This window comes from Monodelphis domestica, chromosome 1 (genome assembly GCF_027887165.1).
Source record: "Monodelphis domestica isolate mMonDom1 chromosome 1, mMonDom1.pri, whole genome shotgun sequence".
Classification (NCBI taxonomy): Eukaryota; Metazoa; Chordata; class Mammalia; order Didelphimorphia; family Didelphidae; genus Monodelphis; species Monodelphis domestica.
The window spans coordinates 184292270-184319489 of NC_077227.1; the positions used below are offsets into that span (position 1 = coordinate 184292270).

Below are 27220 nucleotides of genomic sequence, written 5' to 3' on the forward strand. Positions count from 1 at the left end.
TAACCTATCCTGCTTTAAGACAAAAGAGGGAGGCAAATGATTCAGTGAATAGAGGAAAGAGAAGTCAAATTTGGGACACAGAAAAGCTGACAGAGAAATAAGAGCAGGGAAAAAACTAGGAAATTCAGAGGCATTTGAAACCTGTAAGGGCTAGGGAAAACAGAAATTTAAGTGCTGCATTATATTGGGTGATTAAGTTTCGTTAGTCCTTGTAATGGGCCTCAGTTATCTGCTGTCCTGGTTTCCTTTAAATTTTATTATTATTTTATTTCTTCTCAATTACATGTAAACAAAATTTTAACATTTGTTTTTAAAAGTTTTTAGTTCCAAATTGTCTCCTCCCCTTGAGAAGGCAAGTAATTTGATATTGACTATACATGTAAAAATTCAGCCATTTTTCAAAAAAGGAAAACAAAGACAAAATTTTAACCACCCCCCCCCCCAAGAATAATAAAAATTTAAAGTATGTTTCAATCTGTATTGTCTTTCTTTGGAGGTAGATAGCATTTTTTATTGTCTTTTGGAACTATTTTGGATTACTGTATTGCTGAGAATAGTTAAGTATTTTATCATATGATGTTATTATATATATTATTATTGTATAGTATACAATGCTTTTCTGGTTGTATTTATTTCACTTTGCATTAGTTCATGTAAGTCTTCCCAGTGTTTGTCATTTCTTATAGCACAATAGTATTCCATCACAATGATATACCACAAATTTTTCTGTCAATCCCTAATTGGTGGGCATCTCCTTAATTTCTAATTCTTTGCCACCACAAAAAGAGCTGCTGTAAGTATTTTGGTACATATAGGCCCTTTTCCTTTTCTTTCTTTGGGGTATAGAACTAGTAGCAGATTCCTCTCTACATATCCCTTCTACTGTGGTACCTACCCTCTCTTAAAATCAAATGGAGATTAAGGACAGAAAGTCTATAAAGTTATCCTAATAATCTTTCAATTCCCACAGGATGTATTATTTTCAAATAAACAAATACTCATGCAACAACAAATTCAGACTGTTTTTTTATGCCCCCCCCCCCCCCCCCCGGCCATTAAGAAAGCCTTTAAATATGGTAAGTGAGCCTCAAAGAACCACAAAGATAATATCCTCTTTAAAAGAAGGACTAAGAGAGGTATTCAGTCTCTTTTCATTGGTAAAACAAGGGGATCTCTAGACTAAGTGATCCCTTAAATTCACCTTTACTGTTCTATTATGACTCTTTGACAGAAATTTGTGAATGTTTGTAATACAGGATTTTAAAAGATGGAATGTATTACATCATACAACAGAAAAGTAAAGCAGTCTTAGTATGGAAACATTTTTATCTAGAACCACAAAGTGTATATTGCACAGAAAGAGCCATGGACTTGCACAGGTGAACTGGTCTTAATTCCGGTTTTGACATTTAAAAGTCATATCATGGTCAGGGGCAAATAATAAGTTAAGCCTCTCACTATCAGCTTTTTCATCTGTAAATTGAGAATGGTGATTGAATTCTCAATCTCACAGGGTTGTTTTTAGGAAAATCCTTTCTAAACTTAAAACATTACAAAATGTGTATTGTTGTCTTGAAATATAGTATTGCCTTGTAATGCTAACCTAGATGAAATGGTAAGATACAATGAGACTCTATCAAATTATTTTTATACCTCTCAAAAATTCTTACCAACTTGAAGTTTATTTTAATCATCTGTTTCAGTGCTTTAAATCCCCATTCTCCTTTTTCACCTTCAAGCTCCAAAACCTAAAAGAGAGATATTTCTTCAGCCTATTATTAATAAACTATATTTGACAATATTTAGATTATGAAAACTATTTACACAAGAATGTCAATGTTTTTACCCTGAGCATTTTTCAAGCAAATGACCCAACTATAAGATAAAACAATATAAGACTTGTTAGAAATATCTTGACTCTGAAGCTTATCTTTGTGAACTCAGTCAAGTAACCTAGATCCTTTCGATCTAAATTTGATCATCCCTTAAGTGAGATGCTTGTCTTATTTCAGACCTTAACCTTATTTGTATCATGAAATCCCATAGCCCACTAGAGAAGCCTGTGAATCCCTCCTCAGACATTTGTTATACATAAATTGTATACACATGTGCATATCTTCACAAATAACAATCCTATAAAATCAGCTGAAAAAAGTAAGTACCTTCTGAAAACTGCTTAATGCTGCTTTTGGGTCATCTTCCTTCAATGCTTTGGAATTGTAGTATTGGTTTTCCAAATCCACATTTGGTTCAGAGTTACTATCTTCAGAGTATTCCTATATTTTTGAAAGAAACATGAACAGAGAAAATCAAGACACTAATAAAACCTTAACTTGAAATAGAATTGAAAACTTAAATACAAGTAGTAATCCACTGACAAATTCAGTGTAAGTGGATTTGAATTCCTGAAAGAGCATATCTAGGTAGTACAGTGGATAGAGCACCAGACCTAGAGTTAGGAGGAGGTCACCTGGATCTAAACCTGGCCTCATATTCTTTCTAGCTGTGTGATCCTGGGCAAGTCACTTAGCCTCAAATGCCTAGCCCTCAACATTCTTCTGTCTTAGAATTGATAATAAGACAGAAGGTAAGGGTTAAAAAAAATTCTGGTAAAAATATGCAAATGCTAGTTGTCTCTGATAATTTAGTTAAGTCAAATAAACTTAAATGGGGAAAAAAGTTCCCTTCTCAGCTTCTTCCTTCTAAAACTTTACAAAGGCAAAAAGTATAAGAAATTCACAGTAAGTATGATAAGTGTAACTATTTCACAGATAGGTTTTCATAACAATAAGCTAGAGTTCAGTTCAGTTCCGTATTTGGTTACTATGAATAAAAAAGTGGCATATGCTTTCCAGAAACTCAAACTTTATAGTAAATTGTTTTTGGGGGGAAAGGAGGAAGGACATTAAAATTAACTGCTAAAAGAAGCAGGCGTATAAAATATAAAGGGCCCAAAAGAAACAAAAATTTGAAGTGACCTGTGAATTGCTTGGACAACAGAGGATACCTATAATCTTTTCCTTCTTCAAATCAAATTTTCTATCAAATCAATATTTTCTATAGCTCAAAAGCATAGAAGCAAAACTTTTGGTGTCTTTAGGAAATGAGCAGTAAATTTTTTACCTTAGCTCTCAATCCTCCACTGTTTCATCTTTATTCACTTCTTTTCAATTCTAAAGTCTGGGTATCACAATAAAAATTGTGTAAATATCCCAAAGGAGTAGATCTATGTGTATGGTAAGAACAAGGAATTTTACCCAATTTCATAGATCAGCAGCTGTCCAAACAAGTTCCTTATTCTCCTCTATCATAAAGAATTAATTTTCCTTTCATCTCCTGGTGTAAACCTCTACACACCATTCTCAGCTGCCCGGCTTGGCCTGGCAAATCTTTCAACAATCTCTGCCTTCCTACCATGAACCCCAGTTTTCTTTTGTTCCCATCTCACCTAGCAATGAGAAGGAAAAAAAAATCTTCAAAGAGACAAGAATTAGAAAAAACTCAGCTGCCAACTATTCTAGGAGCCACGATTCTCCTTCTTTTCTCAGTTTCAGCAATTAGCATTAGGGGCTAGGTAGGTGGGTGGGGAAGGATAGTGTGCTGGCTTTGCAGTCAGGAAGGTCTGAGTTCAAATTCAGCCTTGAGACACTACCAGTGTGACCATGGACCATTTAACTTGTCTAACTCAGTTTCATCAGCCATAAAATTGGGATAATAATAATTCCTTATCTCAGTGAGTTAAGATTGAATGAGATAATTATCTGTAAAGTGTTTAGTTCAGTGCCTGGTATGTAGTAGGTATTTAATCAATGCTTGCTCCTATACCCACTCACTTTCCCTTCCCCTCCATCCAAGGAAACTATGATTTAGAAAGTTTAAGGGTCATTCAATTATCTCTAGTTCTTGTCCTTGTGAACAGTCTTTTCCTCCTCCCCCAAGGACTGACCCCAATCCTTATTTCAGGTACCTGAAGCTACTATTGGGGCCTGATGCTTGGAGTCCCTATTTGTACCTAAGAACCCATCAACCTGGTAAAGTGGTTGTGAGGTTCAAATGCAAAAATATTTGTAAAGTGCTTAGCACAGTGTAGCACATAGTAGACCCTATATAAAAATTCTTATTCATTTCCCCTTTCAACCAAGCTGAAGCTCAAAACATTTTTAAAGAGAAACATAGCAATAAATTTGAGTTTAGTTAATACAGCAGCATTAGTACATTGTGGGGTAACTAAACACAATTTAAAATAATATGTCTATTTCAAAAGGTGCTCTGAGATCCAACCCCCTGAAAAATGAATGCTTGCTGTACAATCTAATTTTGGACTATTTGACTGTAACATTAAGCAGGAACTTTTAAATGATTTCCTTTATATTTTACTCTCATAAAATGGTTTAATGGAGGGGCTAAACAGCTTTGGGGCAAAACTATGGAGTTCAAAATCAAAATGAATATGACAAATTATGTTAATATTTTGTAAGAAAAAATATTTCCATAAGATATTTCTTTTGGTATATCTCCATCATGCAAATTTTAACTTATAAGGGGAAAAAACTGGAAAATTCCAGTATCGACTATTGTAATAATGCCTAATGTGACATCTAACAAAGACGATCACAATCATGATCAGAAGAATATTTGTTCTATTTTGCAGGGACATAGTTATATCTGGGCTCCCTAATAAATAACTGAAAAAAGAAAATAAAACTTGAAGGTTATAAACTCTTAAGAGCAAGCACCCTGTCTTGTACTTTCCATAGCCTTATTGCACCTACTGCAGAGCCTTAGGAGTTGCTTAATACAAACCTGCGGATTAAAATGAGGTTTGGCTCTGCATATTATACATATATCAGTAGCAGCAATGTTTTCACCACCATGTTATGAATTAAGTTGTCATCACAAAAAGTATATGGATACACATGTAATCAATCAAAAAGCATTTACTAAGTAATAAGCAGCTAGGTGATGAAGTAGAGTGCTGGTAAGACCCATCTTCCTGATTTCAGATATGGTCACTTCCTAGCTGTGTGACCCCAGGGCAAGTCACCCGTTTGCCTCAGTTTCCTAATTTTTAAAATGAGTTGGAGAAGGAAATGGCAAACTATTCTAGTATCTTTGGCCAAGAAAATCCCAAATGGGGTCACAAAGAGTTGGCAATAACTGAAAAATAAAAAAAATTTGTGCTATGGGCTAGGAGACCAAAAAAAAAAAAAGTGAAATTATTCCTTCTCTCAAAAAAGCAACATTCTGTCAGGAGAGAAAAACACAAAAGAACAATATGTTGGGTAATATTTTTCATAACTTCTTCAAGGTCCTTAAAGACCTGAAGTAGCAGTAATCCCAAAGTAAAAACTGACTCTACTATCTCATGTATAAGGGCTTAATAAGCAATCTATTCATGATGTGCCATAAACATTAAATTACCAATAACTATTAAGGAAGTTCAAACTCCATGATGGGCATTAAAAATTATTTACAAGGTTGTTTATATTTGTATTCCAAATTGTTACTGCCAAGAGTTCTTTTCAAGTTCCACAGTAGAAAAATACAGTAAATCTGGAACTGGAAGACATCAGATCAAACTCTTGTGCTGCTACTTAGAACTTGGGTAACTAAACAAGTCACCTTTCCTCTTCCCAGTCCCAGCTACCTCAGTTGTAAATCCAGAGGGCTGAACTAAATGTTCTCTAAGATTTTTACCAAATCTAATTTCTGTTAACCACGTAAAAAAATAGTTGAAAAGGAATAATGGTGGTTGTATCTCTTATTTGGATTATTTATATATTTTTTCTTTGATGAGCAGTTATAGTCAAAGGGCAAAAGTTCGAGGAAATCTTGAAACTATCTAGGCCAGTGATGGTGAACCTACGGTATGTGTGCCAAAAAATGGCAACAGAGCCCTCTCCCTGGGTACACAGGCAGTCCTACCAGTTTGCTACTAGAAAGCCAGAGGGACTCAGAGAGTAGAGCTGTTCCCCTTCCCCTCTCCATGAGCTTGAGGTGCTTCCTCCCTCCCGTCTTGGGTAAGGAACTGGTAAGGGGCTTCGAAGAAATACAGCACTCAGTCAGGTGTGGGGTGAGGAGTCTGACACTATTTCTAAAAGGTTGGCCATCACTGATCTAGTTCAACCCCTTCATTTTATAGTTGAAGAAACTGAGGTACTGTTAAGTTAAGCAATTTCCCTAAGATTAACTCACACAGGTACAATAAGCAGAAGAGCCAGAAACAGAACTCAATTGTAATGATTTCTAAGCCAGTGCTATTTTCATTATGCTACAAGGTTTTCAATGGTGGCTTTCCCTTTTCACATATTTCATTTTTATAACTTTTGTTCAAAATGGCAATTTTAAAAGGGTCAAAAAACAAACATGCAAAAACAGAGTAGGTCTGTGGAGAGTAATAATCTGGCTGGAAAACTTCGCTGGTTCACAGACTGGCTGGAAAGCTTCAGTTCAAATCCTGCCTCTCAGACACGGTGGCTGTGCAACCATGGGCAAGTCATAACTTCTCTCAAGTGTTCTAGGCAATTTTTCAAGACAGTAAGTTGTAGAGAGGATGATGTAAACCTTCATCTCCCAAGAAGGAATTTCCTCACCCAGAGTTCCCTAAATCAGTGAAATCAACAACAGTTCATATCTCCCCTTACTCAACAACAGCTACTTAGCCTAATTTTTAAGTTGTTGTTATCTTTTAACTTACAAATGTGCATGATTTCAAGTAATTTTTTAAAAAATTACTTTAGTTTATTACAAAGCAAACACGTTATTCTGGTTTTGCCATTACTTCTTAGGATCAATAAGTGGGAAGTGCTTTCACACCTAAGCAAAAAACACATTTCTGGTCCTACTAACGGAGTTTCCCCTTAAATATAGTGAAATAGAATTGTTGATAATCATACTTTTACAGAAACTAATCCTAACATATTGATGGCAGACCTAGATCTAACATATCATTTAACAGTAGAGTCCACTACTTTAAGCAAATTTGATTCTGTATGTGAAAATCTAATATTACAAAAAGAGATTGGGATTATTATGTATTTTACAAAAGATTTATTCACTTTTAAAAAGAATTTCCCTAGAAAGAATCTTTGAAATAGCAGATTCAACTAGTGAGTTTAAACTATTATCTGCTTCATAAAAGTCTGACAATATAATTTTTTGAAGACATATTTAAATTAAAGTAGAAAACTTTGTGCATCATGACTCTCTCAAAACTCTAATTTGGGTTGACTCTTTTCCAGTTTTGAGACAGCTTGCTCAGTGCATGAGCTAGGTCATTTGCAAGATGATGAATAACCTTTAAATTTAAGCTTATTTTAAGGCTCATTCAAGAAAATTCTGAAAAAAAAATGAATCAATAAAGCTTGTTTCAGGACAATTAAGTTATAAGACAGTAAGATATTTTCTTTTTATTATTGTGTTTTCAACATCAGGCACTGTATTATAGTCATTTCTACACAGGACAAGACAATAAAACTATGTAATCATGTTTTGGTAGATATAACCAACTAAAGGCAGGAAATACAGCTTTATATTAGCATGCAAGTTCATCAGTGCATTAATTCAACAACCATCATCATCAAGCATCTACAATGGCCAAACCAATTAATTAGACACTAAATATGCAGAGTGGGGAAGCTGCTCTTCTATTGGAGAAGAAAATTTTAACCTGGGGTTTGATAACTGTATATAATTGGTTTCTTTAGAAAACTCATACATATAATTTTCTTCATTTAAAAACAATGTGGGGGGGGGGGCGGAGTTCTTATGGATTTTGCCAGAGAGCTAAAGGTGTCCATGACAAAAATAAATTAATTAATTGAGGGCTCTTGTACTAGAGGATGCAAAATATACATAGATAAGTATGATACAAAATAGGAAGCTGCAGTTTCAAAAAGGGAGAGTATGGGGGCAGCTGGGTAACTCAGTGGAAGTCCTCGGTTCTAATTTGACCTCAGACCCATTATAGCTGTGTGACCCTGGGCAAGTCTCTTAATCCCCATTGCCTAGCCCTTACCACTGTTCTGCCAGACAGAAGGTAAGGGTTATTTAAAAAAGAAAGAAAGAAGGAAGGAAAAAAGAAAAGAGAGAGAGAGAGAGAGAGTGTTGACTAAGTGGGGAAAGGAAAGCTTCTTCTGAGAGTTCTGAACACTTTACACTAAGGGGGGGGGGGGGGGAAGGAGGATGATTGTCCTATACCAGATATTCATATTGTAAACCAAGTGATCTTGAGGGAAGTGGAGATCCTGGCATCCACATTTGGGAAAACTATGACTTGAGCTATAGCCAAGCTTCAGTTTGGAGATTTTCATATATTAACGTCAGGTGGAGACAAATGGTCCAGTAGTCAGTATGCTGCTTAGTATATACAGTAGGCATATTGTGCAAGCAAAAGCCTCCTAACTGATCTTCTTGACTCAAATTTCCTAGAATCAAATTCCCCTCACCCTCTAATTCAGCCTCCACATAAAGGACAAAGTGATAATCCTTAAACAGAGGTCTGAACCTTCTCAAAAAGTTCTAATGACCCCAGTGGCCTCTACTGCCTGTAAGATCAAAGGTAATCTTTATTTCAAGTCAACCTTTCAAGACTTATTACACAATAAGTACTCTCTTTCATACAAGTTATGTTTTAGCCAAACTAGCTCACTAGTGTCATGGGCATTGTACCCCTCCCAAAACTCAGGCAAACTATTATCAGGGAAATTCCTCTGCTTCCTTAGACCCTGGTGACTCCCAACCCAAAACACCTAGAAGATTACCCGGCTTAGATAGCCCCATTGAATTGAGATGGACAAAGAGACACACCTCATTCATTCATCCTGCAAATCACAAGAACCACCCCTCCCCCCAATCCCTTGCTCCAGAGTCAAGTCCCCAATGCCATAGAATATAAAACCCCAAGAATGGAGGCATTCTAGGTGCAACCTCCCAGGTTGCTCCACTCATGCTGTCTTGATGGACGAAAATTCAACATTACTAATAAATCTTTCTCTTTACTTTTAAGCTAAGTTCCAAAGTCTTGTATTCTTGCGAAAGGTATTCTTCCCAAACCCCAGGGGTACACCTCTACACCCCATGACACTAGGTTTTGTATATGGCATTCTATTGTCCATCTCTGTGTCTTTGTGTAAGTTGCCCCCATGCCTGGTATGTGCTACGTTCTACATAAAGCATTTCCCAAACTCTTAGTCTGCTCCCTCCCAATTTAAAGTGTGTAGACTATAACATGTTTTCATTGGTGATCTTTGTGCAAGAAGTTATGGAAAACGACTAGTTGGGGGGGGAGTAGGGGGGGTAGAAGGAAGCTAGATGGCTCAGTGGATGGAGAATCAGGTCTAGAGCTGGGAGGTCCTGGGTTCAAATCTGTACCCAGACCCTTTCTAGCTGTGACCCTGGGCAAGTCATTTAACCCCCACTGCCTTGCTCTTAATGTTTTACCTTGGAACCAAAACACAGCATTGATTTGAAGATGGAAGACAAGAGTTTTTAAAAAATAAAATAAATGCTTGGAAAAGGGCTAGTTACATAAGAGTAGAAGGTATAATAAACGGACAACACAAACACAGCATTAATACATACAAGATATTAAGAAAGAAGTTTCCAACATGCTGGAAAGATCTAGAGGATGAATTCAAGAATCATACAGGATGAGGTACAGATGGAGATTGATCTTTATTTAATAAGAATCTATATAATAAGAATCCAATTATGTACTGAAGTATCATATGAGAAACTGAATTCTAAATTCTAATTGAAATTGCCTGAAATCTGTTGTCCTTGTAGAATAACTCAGTGATAAGCACTCCTAGATGATGTAATGCAGAAGTGTCAAACATGTAGCCTGCAACACTCCAGGACACCATGGGATTAAAATGTAACTGAAAATTTAACAAAATAAATAAAAGGAAAATAGAACATAGATACTGTTAGCATGTGGTTTTCTAAATGGCCTACAGGTATTCTTCGTGGTTTAGTCACAGTTTTTACTTGAGTTTGTTATCACTGGAGTTCAGGACCTAGAGTCACAAAGAACTGTTAATATTTACTAGTTGTGAGCCCCTGGGCAAGTCCCTTAACCTCAGTTTACTCAACTGTAAAATGAATTTAATAGCACTTAGATCCCAGGGGTGTTATGAGGATCAATAAATATTTATAAAGGATGCAGCACAATTCCTGACACTTAATAGTTTCCTTTTTTTCCCCTTCCATTCACCTATTAGATCTATTTCCTTGGTGGTTCAAGGTAAGGGTGGTAACTAAGGCAACTGAGTGTTGGGGGTGTAGGTGTAGGGAAATATATTAGTTGCTTACAGGAGATAGGCACTTAAGTGTGTAGGGACTAAAGAGGCAGAGGCTCTTACTGTGACCATTCCTATAGTGTCTAATGGGATTAGAGCAAAGGCACTTTAACCTTTTGCATCACAGCCTTCTGGCAAAAGTTTATAAACCCCATCTTATATTTTTAAATGCATAAAATACAATGCACATGATTACATAGGAAAACAAAGGTTAATGGAAATAAAGATTTATTTCTAAACCCCCTCCTCTCAATCTAAGTCCACAGATCTCTATCCCTAAATCTATCCACAGGATACTGCTTTAAAAACTCTTGGGTTAGAGAAGTAGAAGAGAAATCGCTATAGTTCCTACAATACAAAAAAGGAAGGGGCTTTAAAGGTACTGGTTCCTTTGAATAGCAACTGCATTTCCAAGTCTGAAATACAGATATGTTGGTGATTGACACTGTGTTCAAGTGGGAAATGGCAAAGCAGGAAGAAAACATGAAGGTGGGAAGACAAGAACAAGCTGTTGTGTGTGTGAGATTTTTAAGCCAAGTGTTTATAAGTCAGGAACCACCTCTCTAAGCTCCTTGAAGGCAGGGAGCATATTGCCTATCTGTATTTTTAGTGGCTAGCATAACTACTTAATGAATGTTTGCTGAACTAGAATAACAAATATAATAGATGGTATGTTCTGTTTCAAAAAAAAAATCTGCCTAATGCAGGAGACATTGTTTTAGATCACTGCCCTGATATTGCCATATCTTTTCAAAGAGTAAAGTATAACAACTTTATAGATATACTTTAATCTAAAATTGTCTTAGACCCAGAAAAGTATGGTATGCTACCTCAGAATTCCTTCAAAGAAGGTCATGCTAACCAATCATTGGAATTTTAATTTTAATAAGTACAGTAATTAGTTATTTTAAGGTCTTGACAATCTTACCTCAAAACCTTTGGCTGATTTTTTTGGGGTAGGGAATCCATATGGTAAAAAACAAATGTTAGTTGTGGCCTGTGCCCTTCAAAGGTGTTCAGATCTATCTAGATCTGAGGGTATACAATGAAGGTCACAAAAGCTGAGACATACTTATGGTGGAGCTGTGAACTGATCCAACTGTTTGGTTATCAAATTAGAATTAAGCAAGAAAAGTCTTCCTATCCTTTAAGTTGCAAGCTCTCTCAAACCATTCATTATCAGTTAACCCTAAAATTTCACTATTGGACATATATCCAAGGAAGTCAAAGACAGAAAGATCCAATATATACTAAAAAATTCATAGCAACACTTTTATGCTAACAAATTGGAGAATGGCTAATAATGTAGCACAAGTATGGCATATAATTGTAATGGGAAATGGTAAATTAAGAAATGACAAATATAAGGAATCCAGGGAAATATAAGAAATTTTTAATGAATCGATAGTAAAAGAATAAAAAATATATGTATTCACTACTACAATGTAAATGAAAATATCACTAGAAGGAAGTCAAAATAAATGAAAAGCTAACAAAAGACTCAAAGGAAATTTTTGCTTGTTCTAAATCAAACACTGAAGCTGAGGAAAGGGGAAGAACATTATCCAAACTCTGACAAGATTGTTTTTGTTTCTAAACTGGCATAAAACATTCTTCCATAAGAATAACAATTTATTAGTCAAAACTGACAAATACCCCATACTATGTCCTTCCTTGGAGGAGAGAAAATAAAACAAAAACAAAGCATTGGAAAAGGTGCAACTGCTGGGTTTAAGGTTTATAATTTATGACTAACAAAATTGTCTATTTCTGCTTTTACTGATGGATGATCTTTAATATAATTAGTTTAGAATAAATAAAAGAATGCTGCTAGTCAAACGCTGTCTGAAGACAGAGCACCCTAGTTAAACATGAGTCTAGGCACATAGTCCATGACTTACATACAGATCTAGGCTAGAAGTATATCCGAACTTAGGGACTGGCACTAGCTAAGGAACAAGTGAATAAATATCTTCATATAACACTTAGGTTGGCAAAGATTTCCTTTGAAACATGTCATAATTGGTATATTGTCTGAAGGACCACATATAGTCAAGTTTCATGAGGTTGCTATAGTTCAATGGAAAAAGCGTTAGATATGGAGTCTGAAAAATATTGATTCTGAGTGGGAAGAGACTTTGACTATCATCTTGTTAAATCCTCTTATTTTAAAGAAAAGGAAACAAAAGCCCCCAAAATGTAACAGATCTAACATCACCAAGACAGGACCTGAATTTTAAAATCAGCTCTGCTATTGTGTGACCATATCTAAATTGCTTAGCTCATCTGAGCCTTCTTTACCAAGGGATTTGTAAAATGAGAAGGAATAGACTAAATTACTCTAAGATTCTTCCCTTCCCTATAAATACAAATAACTCTATAAAGATAAAGATAGAATCTGAATTTACTATTATCATATAATCCGTGATGAGTTTTTACATGAATAATTAGGTGAGATCAACTCATCTACAGAGAAATCTTACCTGTAATACTTAGCACCCTCAGATACCTCCTCCCTTCTCTAACATTTATATAGAGAAAAAATAGCTCAAACTAAGAAATAATGAGAATACTTCAGCAATAATAAAAGGTCTATGGTATAAGTGTATTACTACTCACTCTACCTATAAAATTCCAATCCCTTCACACTTTTGGCAAACAGTCTTCATGTGATACAATGGCTAGATAACAAACAAAAAATCTAAAACCATCCAACACTGGCTCATCTCATGATGGAACTTTTCCAAACTTAGATAGCCTGATCCTCAAGACAACTATCACCAAGTTCTTCCAGCTAAGTAGTCCTACCAGAATTTGTTCTCTGCCAGCAGAAACTCCAAGAATCCAGGGTCATCATCCTTTGTTACTGTTGTTGAGTCAAGTCTGACTCTTCCTGACCCTATTTGAGGTTTTCTTGGCAAAGAAACTTAAGTGGCTTGCCATTTCCTCCTCCAACTCATTTTACAGATGCAGAAATTGAGGCCAATAGGGTTAAGTAACTTGCCCAGGGTCACACAGCTAGGAAGTGTGAGACCAGATTTGAACTCAGAAATTGAGTTTTCCTGACTCCGGGTCTAGCACTGGACCTGCCTCTCCATATCCCACTAGGAAAACTGAAATAAGATTTTGGGCAGCTAGATAGGAATGAATAAAGTATTGCTTAAGAGTTAGAAAACCCGGGCTCAAATTCTGCCTGAGGTGTTTACTAGACTTGTGACTGAGAAAAGCCACATCAAGCTCTATCAGCCTCATTTTCCTCATCAGTAAAATGTGGGTAATAGCATCTAGGTTATGGGGTTGTTGTGAGGATGAAATCAGATAATGTATGTAAAGGGCTTTGTAAAAACCATAAAATGCTATGCAAATGCTAGTCATAGTTATTTTTATTTCAGTGTCTGTAGATTAAAGAAACTATGAAAATTTCCCAATTTGAGACATAGTAACAACCCATTTATTCAGAAGTCAGACAACGGGGCAATTGCAATCTTGAGGAACAATAGCCTGGAAAAAGTAGATAAAAAATATGACTTCTGAGAATCAAATAGCTATAGTAGATCTTAGCTCTAGTTCCATGCACTTTACTATGGAGAGATTTTTAGGCTCTTCTTATTCAGAAGTGACTACAATTTAACATAAAATTCTTAAACTTAGTTTCAAGGGACTTATTTAAATTATTATTATCCCAGAGGACTTATAAAGGAAAAAAAAATTGCTATCTACTTCTAAGGAGAGAAATGATGGGCTTCAAGAGAGCGGACTAAAGCAAATTTGCCAATGCAGGATTATTTTGTTTGACTACATATTTGCCATTTTTTGTTACCATTTTAATTTATATGTAATATAATATGTAATATAATAAAATACATATTATTAGCCATCAATATTAATAAATTATAATAAATATGCTTATCCAAAAGAAACAAACTGTCTTATTCTCCCCTCACCTCCTAGCCCTTCCCAAGAAGGCAGCAGTATGATATAGTTTGTACATATATTATCATATAATACATATTTCCCTGTTCAACTGTACATTTTTTTGACAATTTTTTTTCTTTCTTTCTCAATGAATAGGGAAAGGGGAAGGGAGAAAATTTAGATCTAACCTAACTGAGTTTTATGGTTTTCCCTACTCACATAATTTCCTCTTTTTAAGAAGGTATTTTGCATATTATTAAAGATGTTTAAAGTTTGGATCTTTCAATGGCAAACTTCAATTATCAAAGAACATTCATTTATGTAGAATTTTTATGTATTAATAATAATGTTGGATAACCAGATACCACTATAATTTGAAATAATTTTAAATAGCAGTATGAAAACTGATCAAAACACAAAAAGATTCTCCTCCCAAACTTATAGCCAATTTAGGAAAAAATCAAATTAGAATCATTATATTAAGGGATCTTTTTTCCCTTCAAGTATACATGAAAATTTCAGTCAGTAGCTAAAGTCAAACTGTTAATCTTAAAAGTCAAGAAGCTGCTAAGGGGAGTGCTGGCCTTGGAGTCAAGAACACCTGAATTCCTGGCTTTCTGATCCTGGGCACTCTAACCCTCAAAAACCAAAGGTTGCAGAGAATGTGCTCATTTGCACTGGTAATTAGGAGAGTTTCTTCATCTGAGAATTCCCTGTTATCAATAAAATCACAAGTCAAGTTTCCATCCCCAAGACAGGTAAATATTTATGCTACCAAAAATATAGCACTTATAAATACCAACCTATCATTCTAAAAGTTCTTCTTGACCTAAGAATTACATGAAATTCAATGACATGTAATTTCTACAATGCATAGAATTAGAGTTTTCCTTTATATAAAACTTTTCAGGAATTTGAAGTTCTTGCTTTTACAATTGATTGCTCAACATAGAAAAATGCTGGAGTCTTCACAATATTTTCTAAGAGGACATAAGAACCATGTGCTAAGTGAACTTCTTGTCCTCATTTAGTCTTTAATAATCTACTTCAAAAATTTAGTATTCATAACATCAATAGCTATTGAGTCTTTCTTAGGAATATAATTTTGCATAAGGCAACCCCATAAGAACATTAGTATGTTTTATTTAATGAAGGAGATTCTAGGTATGTTGGAATGGCAGGATGTCAGAGAACCAGAATCTCCTTGTTTCATGAATCTGTGACTAATTAAAATATTCAAAAGGAAAACTTTTGTGAAAGGAATTTGAAATCCAATTGAATTAACATACATTTTAAGCACCAACTTACAGTGGATAGTGATAAGCAGTGGGAGAAAACAAATTTGATTAAGACAATATTCCTGTTCATATAGAGCTTACAGTCTATTCCACTGAGAACACCACCACTATCCTTCTAATCATCCAGAGTGACTCCTTACTTTCTTACGGCATTTATCTAATCCATGGATAAGCCTTTTTAATTATACTTCCATCATATCTTTTATACCTCTCCACTTACATAGCCACCATCCTTTTATCACTGTTAATAGCCTCATAATCTGTCTGTCTCAAGTTTTTTTCCTTTTAATTCATCTTGCCAGAGTACCTAAACATCATGTGTGACTGTTATTCTCCTTGTTCAAAAAACCCCAGTGGTATCTCTGCTATCTTGAGGATCATATACAAACTCTTCTGTTTGGCATTTAATGTCTTTTATCATCTGGCTACAGCCTACCTTTCTAAGCTGATGATACAATATTATTGTTTCAGTTTCTGGTCCCGTCAATCCCTAACTCCTAGTTAGTTCCTCACATGTGACATTCTATCTCCATCACTGTACTTTTGCTCAGGTTTTTCCCCTTTACCTCTTAAATCCCTTTCTCTTTCAAAGCTTAGGTCAAATGCCACTTCCCACAAGTGGTTCTTCCTCATTCTTACAACTGCTAGTGCCTCCCAAATGATGAAATTCCCATGTATGTATTCTGTGTATATTTAAATATATAAGAGTGTTGCCTATTCTTCCACACTACAAAGTAAGCTTCTTGAAGGCAGGAACTTTTATTTTAATTTGCTTTTGTATCTTCAGTGCTAAAACGGTGGTACCTGGCACATAGCAGATATTAAATAAATATCTGATTGATATGGACATATAATATACATCTTTTGAGTTCACAATAATAAAAGGTAAATCCATTAGAGATAAAAAAACACAAAATGCAAGAGTGGGGTTTAAGTAAAGGGAAGATATTATCTCTTCCCCCACCACAAAGTTTTAAAAAGTGGGTATAATTTAAAAAATAGGAACAGCTGGTCATAGGATTTGCTTTATTTTCAAGTCCAAAGAACTTGAAAAGGGGCACATTTACTGAATGCTCATTAGATTCTGGGACCAAACTTAGGATACTGTATGGGATAAAGCAATGCTCACCAGGATAGTTAGAATCACATAAGGTGACCATCTATCCCGGAATGAGACAGGTCCATTTTCAAAGAAAATGGCAGGATGGATAACAGAGGTCAAGAGAGAGAGGTGGTGAAAGTCTGAATAGAAAAGGATGTAGCTGTGTAAGTGGAAAGCAGACTGGTATAAAAAATATGGTGAAGGAAGCACCTAGTGGGAGCCAGACCTAGAAACAGGTAGTCTTGTGTTCAAATCTGGCACAGACACTTCCTAATAACTGTGTGATCTTGGACAAGTCACTTACCACTCTTATGCCTTAGAACCAATACGCAATATTGATTCTAAGATGGAAGGTAAGAGTTTAAAAACAAATAAACAAAAAAGATATAGTAGAGATATAATTAAAAAGGCTTGGCTACTGATTATATATGAGGTAACAAAGTAAGGAGTCACTCTTGATGACTAGAAGGATGATGCTGTTGTCAATAGAATAAGAGACTAAGCTCCATATGGACAGGAAGCTTTACAAATGGAATATCCTTAATCAAGCTAGGTGTACTAATTTTTGGCTCTATTTATTAGGTTATCTGCCACATATCAGTCATTGGCCTTGGTTCTGGAAAATAAGATAAAAAAACAGCAATCTTCAAGTAACTTAACATTAGAAAATACAGTCACCATTGATATATCTCAGTTTTTTTTACTGTAAATGTGGCTCATTTGTGTCAAAACCCTTTTTGAACTCATTTTCTGCTTGTATTACCTCTTGGGATTAAGAAGTTATATGTTTCACATATGTAATAGTGCTGTCTTTTATAAGTCTAGTTTTAATATGTTCAAATTCTAAAGGGTATTCTCTTATCCCAATATTTTAAGATTTATTAAATAAGAATGCATTCTCCTTATAATTTTATACATTTAGGGGACAGCTGGGTGGCTCAGTGGATTGAGAGCCAGGCCTAGAGACAGGAGGTCCTAGGTTCAAATCTGGCCTCAGACACTTCCCAGCTGTGTGACCCTGGGCAAGTCACTTAACCCCTATTGCCTAGCCCTTACCACTCTTTGCCTTGGAACCAATACGTATTGACTCCAAGATAAAAGGTAAGGGTTTATTTTAAAAAAAATTATATAGATTTAAATTCTACACACTTTTGACTTCATTTCCAGGTACAATCATCCTAAACCCTTTAAAAATATTTATAATAAACCTAATATTTATAATCAATACAAGTCCATCATAAACACTTATTAAACACCTACTATGTGCCCAGTACTACACTAAGTGCTGAGGACACAAAAAGAGGCAAAAGACAGTCCTTACCCTCAATCAAATGAAGACAACTTGCTAAACAAATATATACCAAGAAAACTTTATAGAGGATTAACAGGAAATAATTAAACAGAAGGAAGGCACTATGATTAAGAGTGGTTGGGAAAAGCTGTCTATGGAAGATGGGATTTTAGTTGGGATTTAAAGGAAGGCAGAGAAGTTTGTAGGCAGAGAGGTGGAGGGAGAGCATTCCAAGCATGGGGGACAAATAGAGAAAATGTCCAAAGTTAAGAGATGGAATATGATCTAAGAAGATTGGAAAGGAAAGGGGAATTGGGTGAGGGTATTGAGGGAAAGGTTATGATGGCTTTTGAATGCCAAACAGAGCATTGTATATTTTATCCTGGAGGTGATAGGGAACCACTAAGTAGGGGATAGGGGTGGGTGACAAGGACAGACTTGACCTTGTCCTTGAGGAAAATCAGTGGTTTCTAGAGGATGTATTTGAGGGAGGAGAGACTTGACTTTCACCTGTTAGATGGGAGAGACCTACAAGTGGGCTATTAAATTTGCTTTACAACTTCTTACATCTAAGTAAATTTCAATGTACAAAATGGAAACTTTTCAGTCTCATTGGCATTCTTTATTTATTCCCATTCACTCTTCCTTTTATATCATTCTATTCTTCTAGTTCTAGGGCTTTTTTTTTTTAAACCCTTACCTTCCATCTTAGAATCAATACTGTGTATTGGTTCCAAGGCAAAAGAGTGGTAAGGGCTAGGCAACATCTGAGGCCAGATTTGAATCTAAGACCTTCTGTCTCTAGGCCTGGCTCTCAATCCACTGAGCTACCCAGCTGCCCCCTGTAGGGCTTTCCCCCCCCCCCATTAATATAAAGGCTTTGTGATATTTCTTTATATTACTCATGCCTGTTAACTGTTTTGTAGCATTCCATCTCATGAACACAGAATGATTTAACCATTATCCTACTGCTGAACAGTTAGGTAAATTCCAGCTTTTTTCCCCAATTGAAAATAATGTTTCTATTTAAAAAAGAACTTTAAAAAAATAGCTTACAGCTGGGCAAGAGAGTATATACCTATAATCTCAGTTATCTAAGAGACAGAGTCTAAAGAATTCTCTTCAGTTTAGGAGTTCAGGGCTATCTACGGTCACTATGAAATCAGTGTGGAGGAAGGTGAGTTCAAAGGGAATAGCCCAGATTCAAGCAAGAAATTGAAAGGCTAATGAGAGTGGCACCCAGCCATGAGTAGGGGACTTTACTTCTAGTCTGGTTAAAATAGGGAGGAAGGGGTGGAGGTGGGAAATAAAAGAAAATCAACCCTTTAGATTATATTCCCAAATCATAGATCCTGATATATTAAACCTGTTCTGCTATGGTAGTTCTCTCTTCTGCATATCACTTACTTTGGCCTTTGCTAGATTCTTTCTATTTTCTCCATACAGGATACTACTATAAGTAAGGAGACAAATTAAAAAATATATATCCTGGAATACACACTGCAAAAAAGCAGTGGCTAAATGCATGCCAAGTACTGTGCTAAGAACTGGAAATACAAAGGGACCAAAAAAAAACATTCCTAGCTGTGGAGGTCACAGACTAATGAGAGAGACAACACATGAATAATTATGTACAAACAAGGAAAAATTGGAAATAATAAAGAGGCAAAGCACTAGGAAAAAAGGGGTGAGGGGTTGGGTAAGGCTTCTAGTTAAAGATGGGATTTTAATTAGACTTGAAGGAGATCAGGAGACAAGTGAAAAGGGATATAATTCCAGGTATGATGTGTGGTAGAGGAAACTAAGATGCAAGAAGCCAAGAAAGTTCGAGTTGAATTATAAAGAACTTCAAATGTCAAATAGAGGCATTAAGGTGCCCCTACAGTTTGAACATGGAGGTGACATGATTAGATCTTCATTTTGAGAGGATCAATATGATGACTAGTGGAAAATGGATTTATAGGGAGTGACTTGAGGGAGACCCATCAAACCACTACTGCCATAGGTCAGAAGAGCCTGCACCAGGGTGATGGAAGTATTAGAGAAGAAATCTGTAAGTCTTGGCAATAGATTGAATATTGGGGAATAAGAAAAAGTGAGTTATTAAGGATAACACTAAGCAAATCTAGGTGACTGAAAAGATGGGTGATAGCAATATTGACAATAGGAAGAATTTTGGGGGGTGGGGCGTGGGAAGTCCTAGGGAAGAAAGATAATTAGCTCAGTTTTAGGCATGTTACCTATTTACAGGATGTCCAATAGGTAATTCACATGTCCAAATAGCAATTCACATGCAGGTTTTAGGGTTTCCTCACTTTCCTTACAATTTTGTAAATTCAGGTGGTATAACCATTATTTCAACTTAACATAAAAAACTGAGGCTCAGACATATTGTGATTTGCCCAGAGCCATATAGCTAATAAGAATCAGAACCAGCTCCCTTGATTCTACATCTAGTGATCATTACATTAGACTGTAGGAAACACAAGGTTAGTATAGTGAAAAGAATGCTAAATTTGGAATCATGGATGTTGAGCTTGAATCTCAGCTCTGATACTTAATACTTATTATGTCTTTGGTCCAAGTAACTTCAGAGCTTCATGTCCTCATTTTTAAAATAAGAGGACTCAACAAGATCACCTCCAATTTTTCTTCCAGATGTAGATTGATGAGCCTCCAAAACCATATCCTTATTTCAATGATGTTTTCTTTTCTTAAAACTATCTTTGAAAAATTTACCAAAGAAAAAACTCCCATTATTTTTTAGTCATAATTCCCCAGCTTAGGGATGAATTTAAATCAATTCTGGACATTTCAAAAAAAAATTAAATTCAAGCACAAAGATTCACTAGTAATTCAAAAGAACAGGCAGTCAATGCTGAGAATCATTATGAAGTGTTCATAGGATCATACATTTTAGAGCTCAAAGGAATTTAAGGTCATCTAATTTAATACTTTCATTTTTAAAATATGAAAACTTGGACTTAGGGAGGTTGAGTGATTTGCTATAAATTATAGAACTATTGGAATAACAGGGCTAAGTGTAAAACCCAGGTCTTCAGAACATAGATCTAGAATTCTTTCCACCACACTATGTTACCTCTCAAAGAGTTTTTCAAAAAACATTTTCAGTATTGGCAGAATTACTAAAATATGTGCTTCCCAATATGACTATTTTTAAGGGAATAATACCCTTCTTTAGGCAACCTGATTTATTTTTTAATGTCATGCCTTAATATTTATGGTCATCCTTTCTTGAAATATACATATTTAACCCCACACACATCATTTCAAGCAAGACCAGACCACATATCTACATAAGGATATGACAATATTTTTTTGTTTTGCTAAATTGTCTTTCTTGATGAGATCCAAAACTTAAAAGGCCTTTTATGACCATGGTCTGATATGACACCTGTTTTGTGGAAACTACCTACAATGACTCTAGGTACCTATCCTGGTAAATAATTTAGGGCCTTTTATTTTATGTGCATAGTTCAAATTTTCTGTCCCTACAAGCATTATATATTCCTGTTAAAATTTTACTGCCCCTTCTATGTTTAAGTATTATCTTGTATCTTACTTTCATCAAATTGTTCTTCTCAATTCAAAGCATATTGATATCTTCCAAATTAAAAACTACATCTATAACAGAGATTACTCTCCAAAATAAAGAAAAATAACTTTTTTCTCTGATGACACTGTTAATAATGCAGATGAAAGCTGGTTTTCAAAAGATTTATTCTACCTGATAAAGTATGTAAGACCACCAACTGACTTTTTTTTTAAGGCCAATATTTTCATTTTTATTTATTTTGTTCAAGAATGTTTAATAAAGAATGAACAAGAAACCACATTGAGAGAAAGAATTATTGGAGTAGAAGTGTAAAAGAACATATGACATCACTTATCACATACATATGTGGGTATATGATATGGGGTTTAGACTTTAAAAAATCGTTGTATAACAAAAAATGAATATTATGGAAATAGGTATCAAGTGATAACATTTGTAAAACCCAGTGGAATTACTTGTTTGTTTTTTTTTATTTACTTAGATGATTTAGAATAATTTTCCATGGTTACAAGACTCACATTCCTTCCCTCCCCTCTCCCTAACCCTGCCCCCCATATATGACACACAATTCCACTGGGTTTAACATGTGCCATTGATCAAGATCCATTTCCTTATTAGTATTTGCACTAGGGTGATCTTTTAGAGTCCACTTTCCCAGTCATAGCCCCACCAACCCATGTAATCAAATGGTTGTTTTTCTTCTTTGTTTCTTTTCCCACAGTTCTTCCTCTGGATGTGGATAGTGTTCTTTCTCAAATGTCCCTCCAAATATTTCTGGATCATTGCATTGCTACTAGTAGAGAAGTCCATTACATTTGAATATACCACAGTGTATCAGTCTCTGTGTACAATGTTCTCCTGGTTCTGCTCTTTTCACTCTGCATCAGTTCCTGGAGGTCATTCCAGTTCCCATGGAATTCCTCCAGTTCATTATTCCTTTGAGCACAATAGTATTCCATCACCAACAGATACCACAATTTGTTCAGTCATTCCCAAATTGAAGGGCATCCCCTCATTTTCCAATTTTTTGCCACCACAAACTGCATGGCTATGAATATTCTTATACAAGTATTTTCCTTATTATCACTTTGGGGTACAAGCCCAGCAGTGCTATGGCTGCATCAAAGGACAGATAGTCTTTTTGCGCCCCTTGGGCACAGTTCCAAATCACCAACTGACTTTTAAAAAATTAACAATAAAAAAGTTAGGGTTGGAAAACATGCTTAATAATGTTATACAAGAAAATGAATACTAGTAAACATTCTACTAAATTACTATAGTTTTTAGATAATTTTTATTCGAATAAATGCACATAACTATACTTAATCCACATATAAATGCTTACTATTTAGAGGCACTGCTTTAACACACTGGAACTTCATTATGATTCAATACAGCATGGAATTTGGTATAGTACAGAGCTTTACTGAATCCTTTTCAAAGAGTTTAGTATTGAAAGTACCCAGAAACTTCATTAAACTATGACGGCTTGCAGTTAATCACTATTATTAATCATACTAGAAAGGAGAGATAAAATAGACAATTTCTTCTAGGTTTGCTGCCTATTTTTTAAAATGCCTATCTTCATTCCTTTTAGACCCTGGGTACACAGGCTAATGATTACTGTCATGAGTGATGTAAAGATAGTTAAATGTATGTAATGATTAAATACAGATCCTAGTTCCTCAGATGTTATTACTATATGATACTATTCTCTAAACCTATAAGAATACTGATGTTAATAAGAGAAATTAGATTCACTGAAATCAACCTATATCTAGCCCTATCTATTCCTCCTACTGTATCCTGGGAAGGTTCATTTGTTATCCACCTGTAGCATATGGCCAAGAGAGGGAGGGGCAGAGGGAGAGGAAGGGAGAGAGAGGAAGGGAGAGGGAGAGAGAGAGAAAAAGAGAAAGAGAGAGAATGAGAGTGTGTGTGGCAAGTGGTGTAGCTCACTAAGGAGATAAGAGCCTCCCTGTGAAGGTAAACAAAGATGAAAAAATAAAAGTCTAAGAGCTTCTGGTCTAACAGGAAAAACAAAAGGGAAACACTTTAATTCACCTCATGTATCTGATCAATTACCAAGTCTTCCCAACTTCTCTCTCTATCCACTCAGTGGCCAAGTCTTTGTCAGTTTTACTTCAATAATATCCTTCCCCTGAACTACTGCAACACTCTTAGTTTTCCCATCTCAAACCTCTACTCACTCTAAGACATCCTCCACACATAGGTTCAGGTGACTTTACTAAAGTTCAGGATTCATCATGTCACTGCCCATCTTGTCTTCAATAATGTCCAAAAGCTCCTGATTACAAACTTCTTTGGTACTTACAAGCTCTTCACAAGGCTCCTTCCTCTTACATTCTATTTACACATTAATACCCTCCACCTATTCTCCAATCTATCCACACTTGCCTGCTTGTTATTCCACATATGTGTTATTTCACACACAGGAGCTCCATTTTCAATGGTCATTCCTTTAATGCACTCCTCTCTTCACCTCCACCCCTTAGAATTCCCGTTTTTTTTCCCCCAGCTCAAGTTCTACTTTTAACAAGAAGCCTTTTCTGATCCACCTACTTAACAATTTAACTCCTTTCCAAAACCAGTTACTAAATATTCTGTGTAAACATAAATATGGGCAGCTGGGCAATGGCAATGGACAGGGTGCTAGGCCTGGAGTCAGGAAGACTCAACTTCCTGAATTCAAATCTGGTCTCAGAGTGACCCTGAGCAAGTCACTCAACCCTGTTTACCTCAGTTTTTCATCTGGAAAATGAGCTGGAGAAGGAAATGGTAAACCACTCCAGGATCTCTGCCAAGAAAACCCTAAATGGGATCACGGAGAGTCTAAACAACACATACATATACATGTGTGTATATTGCTTCTACCTTAAAAATAAAAGCTCCTTGAGGGCAGATGCTTTTACTTTTATATCCACCCTGCTCCCCACAGAATTTGTGGCACATAGCAAGTGCTAAATAAATGCCTGTTGATTGAAAGAGGAAAAAAAGCATCCCATTTTATTACAAAGTGAAGAAAATAATTTAATTCTGAAATTTTACCTTCCATATTAGTTGTATTTTGAATGTTATATTTTGTATTTGTTTTGACCACTATTTCAAGGTTGAAAAAATAGAATAAAGTCAAAATATCTTATGTTTAATCAAAATTCTTGTTGAAAATGACCTGGCCTCTTAAAGAGACAATAAAAACAATCTCATCATTGTTATAGGAATTCTCAAAATGACTGTAAATTAAATCATAGAATTATAAACCATAAACTGGAATAAAAATTTTTGTTTCTAAATTCTTTATAGGTAGGAAAGAATAAAGAGAAGTAACACAAGCATTTGAGAAACATTTTAGATTAAGGTTTTTTTACCCTGGGGTTCAAAAATTTATTAGATGGGGGATCACATTTAAATTTTTATTAACTTCTACCTATAATTTAGAATTTCCTTTTATTTACTAATATTATTCTGAAAAGGGGCACACAAGTTCAACCAAAATGCCAAAGGGGTCCTTGACACAGAAAAGGTTAAAGAATGCTTGCTCTAAATAGATCCTCCAAAATATAAATGAATAAATAAAAGGAGTTAAACTTAAAAGAACTATCAACAAATTCTTAGGGAATGAATATGCAACTTGCTCTCCCCTTTAATGATGCAAGGAGTATAGAAATCAGGGAATCTGGGTTCAAACTTTGTCTCAGTATGACCTTGTTCAAGTTTACTTTCCTGGGTGGTCTTGGTTTCCTGATCTGTAAAATGACAATATTGAACTAGAATGCCTAAAAGGTATCTTACAATTTTAAATATAAAGTTTTAAAAACTATATATGCTAAATTATAATTCACAAGTCATCCCAAAAAATCAGCATTATCTGCAAACTTAGTCAAATAACTTTTGAAGACTTCACAAATCCACATTCATAGCAGGTCCATATACCCCTATGACACAACTGCTCCTTCTTTTAAAAACAGAAGATACTGATTTCAAACAAAATAGGGTTTATCTCTAAACAGAAAGCCATTTGTTAATTTAAAATACTTTATTAAGATCTTAAATAGTCATTACACAAATGGTGGACAAAAAAAAATCCTGTAAACTTTATCAGCCAGCCTATAAGCATTTATTAATAATACCTGCTAAGAGCCTGGCACTGTATTAAAGAACTTTACAATTAAAAAACAAAAGTGAAGCATCACCTAATGAAACAAAGTGCAACAAGCCATATGCTTATAGTAAACATCAACAGCCAAGTAGCACAGGTATCGAATGCCAAATCTTTCTTATTCCCCAAATCAGATGTTCTTTTATAACAGTAACTGTATTAAAACTTTAATGAGTTTTACTTTATATTTCAGATCTTTCCCCAATTATTTCTTTAATCTTCCCTACTTATAACTATGGTGAACTGAAGGGTTTTTGCCCCGGAATTACTTTTTACTAAGAATCCTGGGAATGTTTTAAGTCAAAGGGAGAAAAAAGACGACAGATGATTTCCCCCCCAATTTGTAAATAAAACAAAACATTCCCTGCTTTTTCTTCATCTAAAGTGAAAGAAGGAATCTGTAAATCCGTTTGGGTCCCCCCCCCTTCTAAGGGGTCAAGTGGAGGGGGGAGTGTTCGATCTTCTGACCTCCCCACCTGCACCGCTCCCCCAAATTCGGTCTGACCCTGAAGAATTCAACTCTTCCCGGAGGAGATGCCCTAAGTGGCACCCGCAATTTGGCCTGGCGGACGCTATCCAATTCCCTCCACCCGCAAGTCCCGAGGGGGAGGGGAACGGAGAAGCCCGGGCCCGGCCTGAAAGGGCAACGCTCGGGCCTAGGCCGTCGCGCCGGCCCCCAGGCAGCTCGGGCTGGCGCGCGGGAGCGGGCGATGTGCGGCCTGGCCCGGCCCGACCGGCGGAGGCAGGCCCGGCAGGGCGAGGGCCGGAAGAATGGGCCCCCCCCCTCCGAGGCAGCCCCCCTGCGCCGGGCGCCCCATTCCTCTCGGCCCTGGTTCGTCCGTCCCTCCTCCCGCCGGCCGGGGGAGTCAGGCCAGCGCCGGATGCGGGGAGGGGGCGGAGGAGGTAAACTCGTCCTGTCACTGCACCCGAGGAGCCTAGATGGGGGACGCGCTCTGAGGGGGCGAGGCCGCGGCCCCCAGCCGCTCCAGCCCCGGGAGCCAAGCGCTGCCTCTAGCCCCGGGTCCCCGTCCCCAGCGCCTCACCAGGTCGTAGTCCTCCTCATCATCGCACATGAAATCATCCTCCATGTCAGACATCTTGGCCGGGAGGGGGGGAAGGGAAAGGGGGGGGGAGGAGAAACTGGAGACAACCTTCTCCCACAATCCTCCGCGCGGAGCGGAGTCACCCCCTTCTTCCTCCGCGCCTCCCTCCTTTTCGCCCAGGCGAAGAGCGGGACGTTTCTGTGCGGAACGGACGTGCTTAGAGCTAAGGAGATCCGCTACGACAGTGAAAGGGAGAGCGCAGCTAGGCCTCCCGCCCTTCCTGCGAGGCGGTTGGTGCCTTAGCAACTTACCCTAGCAACTGAGCCTAGCAACCGTGAGATCCGGCGGCCGGAAGCCCGGGCTAAAAAAGCCCACTGAGAGTTTTTGGAAACTTGACACGCTTTCTGAGCCGGCTACAGCTTTGAGGCAGAGGGAAAACCCTCTGCCCTTCCTTACCTAAGAGGTTGAGGACACTCTCTTAGATTGGGGAAGGCCTGGGAAAAGAGGTTCCCC

The 27220-nt window shown here is 36.6% G+C and overlaps 1 protein-coding gene across 2 annotated transcripts in view; it reads right to left on the minus strand.

The window, feature by feature from the left end:
* COPS2 (COP9 signalosome subunit 2) overlaps nucleotides 1–27006 on the minus strand; it is a 55862-nt gene extending 28856 nt beyond the window's left edge. For both annotated transcript variants that reach the window (XM_007479931.3, XM_007479930.2), the window contains exons 1-3: nucleotides 26708–27006; nucleotides 2163–2276; nucleotides 1671–1748 (exon numbers count right to left, since the gene is read on the minus strand). In XM_007479931.3, coding sequence (XP_007479993.1) covers nucleotides 1671–1748; nucleotides 2163–2276; nucleotides 26708–26761 — 246 coding nt within the window. In that variant the 5' untranslated portion in view covers nucleotides 26762–27006. The remainder of the gene's footprint in view (nucleotides 1–1670; nucleotides 1749–2162; nucleotides 2277–26707) is intronic.
* Between the last annotated feature and the right edge of the window lie 214 nt (nucleotides 27007–27220).